At 40.6% G+C, this 7,302-nt stretch overlaps 1 protein-coding gene across 1 annotated transcript; it reads left to right on the forward strand.

Moving 5' to 3' along the window:
* Positions 1 to 682: 682 nt before the first annotated feature.
* On the forward strand, positions 683 to 6,990 carry LOC103065944 (primary amine oxidase, lung isozyme-like). The gene is made up of 4 exons (XM_088131968.1): positions 683 to 2,258; positions 4,022 to 4,307; positions 5,870 to 5,999; positions 6,706 to 6,990. The coding sequence occupies exons 1-4, from the start codon at positions 683 to 685 to the stop codon at positions 6,988 to 6,990; spliced, it is 2,277 nt and encodes a 758-aa protein (XP_087988094.1).
* Positions 6,991 to 7,302: the final 312 nt, after the last annotated feature.

Raw genomic sequence — 7,302 nt, forward strand, 5'->3', positions numbered from 1 at the left:
AAGGCCTGACTGGAGACTCACAAGATGACATTGTTTAATAGGAGGGACCCGGAGCATGCCCTCTGTTGTGATCCTGTAAATGCTTGGATGAAGAGACATACATTTGGCTAATGTATAAAGAAGGTAGCATCTAGGCCAGCCACATTTCAATTGGGAGAAATGTATATATGATGAATGCTGACAACTTGAAAAATTATTAAAGGTTGGCACCACAGCTTTGAGAAGCTCTCTGGATTGCATTTTCCTCAAAACAGTTTTGAGACAGATTTGCATAATAGGTCTCCTCCCTTTCAACAAATGTATAATATCCGGATAGAACTGTGCAAGTATGGAGTGCATCATAAGAGGTTGCAAACCTCCTTTTAAAAAGGGTAAAATCTCATTTGAATTGAGCTCAACTCCTAGTCAGGTTAGAAGTCTTGAGCCATTGCCTTCTTCTGACCTCCAGTTTTAGTTAATGAAAAAGAAGTATCGTGACTAGATGGTAAGATTACTGATGATGTCAACAGATCATTGCTATCTTGGCACAATTTCTGGAGAGTTTTGTAACTGCAAGGAATTTATACATTTGAAACTTACATGCTCAACAAGTGTTTTTAATATTTGTGTCCAGGACTAAAACATATAATTTTAGGATTTAACAAACTCTTTTCTCTATGTGTCTGTCTATAGGTTTGGGAAAATGAATCCGAAACTGATTTATTCTCTCCTAGCAATATGCATCACCATCATTGTCATCTTAGTCTTGGTTTTCCAAACTAGAGGAAAAAAACCCATGGATTGTGGGAGCTCTTCCCAGAAAATGGGGGAAGAGGAAGGTGGTCAGGATACTGGCAGCCAGGTATTTCAAGATTTAACTCCAGAAGAGATAATGCAAGTAAAGATGTATTTACAATCCAACCTGGGAGTGCCACTGGTAGAGACACCTCAAGCCAAGCCATCAGACAACTGCATCTATTTCATCACCTTGCAGCTTCCGCTCAAAGCAGAAGTATTACAATTCCTAGACCATCAGGGATCTAGGCCACCACGACAAGCTCTGGCTGTGGTCCATTTTGGAAATCAGCTGGACCCCAATGTGACAGAATTTGTGGTGGGTCCACTTCCAGAACCAACATATCATCAAGATATCACAGTAGAAAAATATGGAGGGAAACTGCCTTACTCTAAAAGGTTTGTTTTGAGAAATGAGTTTAACGAAGTCTATGCTTTCTTAAAGAGGAATGAATATCCGAAGGCTCCAAATTTCATGCAAAAGGTTCTAAATTACAATGGAAGCAGTTTTGAGTACAGTCGACAAATGCCACCAGGGCTAAAATCCGGAGATCGCAAAATGTGGGTGAATCTTTTCCAGAATGTGATTGGCTACCATTTGCATCCACTTGGACTTGAGGTCCAAGTGGATTATAGTAGCCTGGATGTTTCTCAGTGGAAGGTAATAAAAGTATTCTATAATGGACAATACTTTGAAGACATGGAAGACATTGAGAGACAATTCAATATGGGAAAGGTTATAGTAGACAAGGTTAAAGAAGCCTCTCCTGATGGGGGATACTCATCACTCAAGCAGAGGGTACCACCAAAACATCCAGGCCCTTTGCAATATGAACCTCGTGGATCACGCTATAGAATTCAGAATAATCAAGTCACCTTCATGAGGTGGAGTTTTGCCTTTGGAATTGATGCAAGCATGGGGCCACGCATCTTTGATGTCAGGTTTAATGGAGAAAGAATAATCTATGAATTAAGTTTGCAAGATGCAAGTGCTATCTATGGCTCCAACAGTCCTAAATCCATGTTGGTCAGATACATGGATATTGGCTTTGGACTTGGATCATTTATCTTCCCACTTACCCAGGGACTAGATTGTCCTTATTTATCAAATTATTTGGACTGGCACTTTTTCCGTGATACTTCATTACCTGTTAGCCGTAAAAAGGCTATCTGCATCTTTGAGCAGAATGCTGAGTTGCCCCTACGACGACATTATGAAAGTATCCAGTTCCCTTTTTATGGAGGCTTGGCAGATTCACATCTAGTGTTCCGGACTATATCTTCAGTTGTCAACTATGACTATATCTGGGATTTTATTTTCCATCAAAATGGAGCTGTTGCTGTTCGGGTCCATGCCAGTGGGTACATTCAATCTGATTTTTACTTTGGTGATGCCAGAGACTTTGGCAACCGAGTTCAAGAATGGGTGCTGGGAGTAATTCACACCCACAATATTCAATTCAAGGTGGATTTGGATATTGGTGGTAAGTAGGAATAATTATAAGTGCTTGAGTTGGTCGAGCAGAATAATTATTGATCATTCCTCCCAAAGTAAACTTGGCTGTGATTTATTCTGTAAATCAAGCAGGTCCAGACGTCATGTACCAGGTCCCCTCAGCTTTAGTGCCTTTCAAATGAGCTGTTGTTCAACTCTCATAATCCCAAAGTTAGCAGGCCCTGATATGGAGAGCTAGGTTTTCAAAAGTCTCCACTGAAATTTGTCATCAGAAAACATAGTGCATGTTTTCTCTAAACTTCTTGAGGGGTAGAAGAAATTCTCCATCAAAGACCATGCAGTTCAAACAATGGTCACCTGGGTCAGGAGGTTCTCTTGACCTTGTTTCTGATCCAGCAAGATCCAATGGGTAGCTGGAATTGATTTGAAGGCCTGAAAAGAGTTCATGAAAATTTGTCACATATTATTGATATATCTGTCACAGGGTGGAGCTGCATACAAATGTAGCATTTCCCAACAAACATATTGTTTGATAATATTTCTTGGGTCCATTTCCATTTCCATTTCCATTTCTCTCTCTCTCTCTCTGTGTGTGTGTGTGTGTTACGCAGAGACATTCTCTCTGCCATATTTTTTTAGCATTGAATCATTTTAAATGCTGCTGCTTTCTGGACCAGGATCCCATACAACTCCTCTGCCTCTGCTAAGTACAACAAAGTGGAAGGTGTCATAGTGTATATAAACATTCCTTTTATGAAGTTCATGTATTTCCTGATAGGGTACGGCACACACTGTGTGTCCCTTTTTCGCCCCCTCCATCCCCACTGATCTTCATTGCTGAGAACTGGTAGTGAGGTTTTCCTGCATGCTGAGGCTGCAAATGCATGAAAATTGTAGCCTAATCCCTAAAGTAGGGCTACCATAGCTTTAAGGAACAACAAATGTCCTCAAAACTCTTTGTACAAAGCAGGAAAACTCTCCTCATGTCTGGCCTCACCCATTTGCCTTAACCCCCCAACCATCGTGATCCTCAATTACTCCAAAATATTCTGGAGGATCCTCCAGAAGAAGTGAATGCACTAAGATTACAATCTGGAGGTAGCCAAATTCTTGGACCAAGCCAGCATATAAGCTATACATGGATATAATGGTCCTGAAATTAAAAAATTCTAGGCAAGGCCTCTTCTCAAGTAGAGGAGATGAATGTGCAGAAAACCTCACTTTGCCTAAAATCCAAAGGGCATTGTCAGGGAAAGGCGTGAGATTGTGTCACCTGTCCATTTATATTGTTTACACACACAAACACACACAAACACATAGATATATTATATAGATATTTAAAAGATGGGAAGCTGATGAGCTGCAAAACAAAGTTCCCACCTTGTTTCAGCTACACATTAATGAGTAAATAAAGGAGAATGCAGAATCTCCCTAAATGATTTGTTCTAAGAATACCTGAAATGTGAGAGTTACGCCAAATCTCTAATCCAGTTTTCTCGTTTTTGCTTTGTGTCATTTTCAGATGGTGTCATTTAATGAATGAGCTGCTGTTCGCTCATCTTTGCAGAGTTTGTTTTTTCACTCTGACTCAGTTTGTCCATTTTCAGTCTGGAAAACTAATTATGCTTACTCTTATCATAATTTCATCTCTGTGTCAGGCAAGGCTTTATTTCAGAAACAACTTTGATTTTAAGAAGCTGAAAATGCAACAAGAGTGGTCTGATCTCTCTATATCACAATTACTGCAGAATTGTACAAAAGTACAGTTACTGTGCTTGTTTTCTTTCTGAGGTGTGAACAATACCCTGGTTGGCAATGACATGGCTTTTGAGACAGTGCAGGCCCCTTGGAGCCCAGAACATAAGATCCATCGAATGAAGATGGTGAGGAAAGTTTTGGATACCGAGGACAAAGCTGCATTCCGCCTCCGTGACAACGTGCCCAGATACATGTACTTTGCTGCCAACCGCACCAATAAGTGGGGCCATGAGCGAGGCTATCGGATCCAGATAGTCAGCTTCTCTGGAGACCATCTGCCAGAATCAGATCCCACAGAGCCAGGCCTCAGCTGGGGTCGGTAAGTGCCTGATTTCTAGCTGCAGAAAGAAAATACATTTACCTATGTCTTTGGGTTTCAGGACCTTGAATAATATAGGCAGGAAATCTACAGTATATAACCATCTCTCTGCTTTCTTTCGGCTCCATTCTGGATGACGGAAGGGTTTAAAAAGTCTGGATAATGATCAAACATTTGCTAAGCAAAACCTTAGCCTCAATTGCTGTGGAACATATAAAGGAACAAAGCGCTATTCAAACTGTGATGACTTTCTTCTAGTTCACATTCCTCACTACCAGTCGTAACAGATCTTTCAAGACCCATTTCAAGGCCTCTCCCGACCTGTTTCCAAGACTTCTTTTTATTAAAATTTAACTAGAGGAGTCTGGAGATAGTCTTTGTGGCCTGGAATACATTTTTTAGCTTGTTCTGTTATGTCTGCTATAACCATGTCTGGGGTAGACAGACCTGGCTACTGGTGGCCATGCATAAGATGCATAAGTAGTCTTGTGGTTCTGCAAGTCATCTATGGACATACACATGGCAGCTTTTGAGCGTTCTTTGTTTCCCAAGGACTGGACTGACCCCAGTGTAGCAAATCTGTACAAAATACCTTATTGCAGCACATACCCTCCCCAACAACAGACTACTGCCCTCCACCTATCCTAGGACTTGCGAGGTGATGCTGGCATGGAAATATGTCTTTAATACTCAGTCCTTTGATACTTAGTTCAAGCAAAGGTCTATAAGTCTGTAAAGTGGCATACGAACTTTGCCTCCTTCCAAACGTTCTTACATAGTTGGACTGAAATGCTGTCTCAGGGTGGTTGTTCCTCTTCCAGTTGGCTGCTCCTGTATTCCTGGCAAAGCTCCAAGCTCCAGGCAGGACTCTCACCAGCATGTGCTCCTCACCATACCTTGTGGTCCTTGCAGCTGAATGATAGTGCTCTTGCCTGCTTGTAACAGCCCCCAATCTTCAGACGTCACCTCTGCTTCCCCCTCTGTATGCCATTTGCTTCTCACCTTCCCTCTTACATAAACATTCCTCACTCTGTCTTAGCATTTGCTTTTGTAAGTTAAGAGCCTGGTGGCTGAGGCAGTCCTTGGACATCGGCACGTCCTTGGAAACACCAGGGTGTGGCTCAAATTCCACCGGCAGCTGGATCACCAGGTTGGATGCTTGTGAGTAAGGTTTGAGTTAATGAATGAAGGTATGAGGGAAATGGGGCGAGACACATTCCTGTATGCTGCAGCTACTTTTCCCAACCACAGACAGCAACCCCAACTTCACTCCCTCACACAGTTCAAAGCTAAAATCATCTCACATCTCATATCTTCTTTAACAATGAGTTACAACAATGATTGTTCCTATATTTTTTATAGTTGGGCTGTTCAAATTTATCTAAACGGAATAGCATTCTGTCTTTACATTACCTTTGCCTCCTTCCAAAAGTTCTTACATAGTTGGCTTACATAGCTTTTCAAGGCCTTTGCCTGGAAAAATAACCTCTGAAGATCTTTAAGAAGAAAAATAATAATTAATAAATCTCAATCTCTGCAACTCCTCTTGTTTTGCTTTTCAGTTATAAGCTAGCTGTTACAAAGAGGAAGGAAAATGAACCAGTCAGCACCACTGCCTACAATCAGGTTGACCCATGGAAACCTCCCGTGGTCTTTGCTGACTTCATAAACAATGAGACTATTGTCAATGAGGTAAGTGAAGACGAACCCAACATAGCACTGAAGCACCTTGGAGGTTATTATTCCACAGTCTGGTGCTGTCCAAATGCATTGGAGTTTACGTCAAACATATTTGGAAGACATCAGAATAGGAAGGTATCCTGTTGGACTGTCACCCAAAGCTTTTTCTGGAAATAGGCAAATGCTGCTAAGAGTTTTAGCAGCACTTTCCCTTAGGGAGGAAAAACAAAAACAAAAAACCCAGATATAGTGATCTTCAGGATGCTTGCTCAGAGGAAAACTGGAAAATATAAATTCTCCTGCAACCAATGTTAGTTTTCCTGTTTGCGTTCTTGTTAGCTGAGGTAATATGACCTTGGAAATTACACTGAGGCAAACATGTATGCATGAGATTTATGCCTTACACATTGCATTTGTTTTTAAGAAAAATGGCTCTTTAGTACCACACTTCATAAAATTCCACAGATAGATGTAGTGTCTTTGCTAATAAATTTCTACTCCCAGTTTTCCATTTCTACACATCCCTACTTCTGAGTAGACAAGTATAAAATTATATTGTCAGATTATGCCCCGCCCCCATTTTTTCCCCAAACCATTTTTCATCTGTTGCTTTAATTAGGAAGCTTAGCTTCTCTGAATCCACACCTGTATCATGTTTTTAATTAACAGGTCTTTTTCCTAAGTTAACAAAATAATATTGTCCATTTCCCTTTCACAGGATCTGGTTGCCTGGATCAATGCCGGTTTTCTGCATATTCCACATGCTGAGGACATACCCAATACTGCAGCCCTTGGGAATGTGGTTGGTTTCTTCTTGAGACCGTACAATTATTTTGATGATGACCCTTCCATGTATTCTCCAGACAGCATCTTCTTCACCGGCCTGCAGAACCCCACTTCCTGTGATGTCAACCAACTTGCATGTCTGCCTAAAGTAGCTACATGTTTACCTCATTTCCCTCCTTTCTCTTTTGAGGGTTTTCAAAACATGACAACTTTGTAATATCTTCTACTTTTTGACAGGTGAATTAGAAACTGGTAACAAAGAATGAATGTGTACTATAGGCAGTTAATACTGAGGAGTTTCTGCCCAGAATTTTGAAGACAGAATTTTAAACTTTCTGCATGTGTTATAGGTATTTTAAGCTGTATTTGCAATAATAACCTTTCTTTCTTTTTCTTTCTTTCTTTCTTTCTTTCTTTCTTTCTTTCTTTCTTTCTTTCTTTCTTTCTTTCTTTCTTTCTTTCCTTTCTTTCCTTCCTTCCTTCCTTCCTTCCTTCCTTCTTTATTTCTTTCTTTCTTTCTTTCTTTCTT

Source organism: Python bivittatus, unplaced genomic scaffold (assembly GCF_059951505.1).
Source record: "Python bivittatus isolate LINGU-HERP-01145 unplaced genomic scaffold, Pbiv_v1 ctg000980_np1212, whole genome shotgun sequence".
NCBI lineage: Eukaryota > Metazoa > Chordata > Lepidosauria > Squamata > Pythonidae > Python > Python bivittatus.

Excerpts from the sequence above, each read along its gene's own strand:
- LOC103065944 (XM_088131968.1), top strand. The coding sequence starts at position 683 with ATGAATCCGAAACTGATTTATTCTCTCCTAGCAATATGCATCACCATC. Across the intron at positions 4,308-5,869 it reads CCAGGCCTCAGCTGGGGTCG|TTATAAGCTAGCTGTTACAA; the intron begins GTAAGTGCCTGA and ends TTTGCTTTTCAG. Across the intron at positions 6,000-6,705 it reads ATGAGACTATTGTCAATGAG|GATCTGGTTGCCTGGATCAA; the intron begins GTAAGTGAAGAC and ends TCCCTTTCACAG.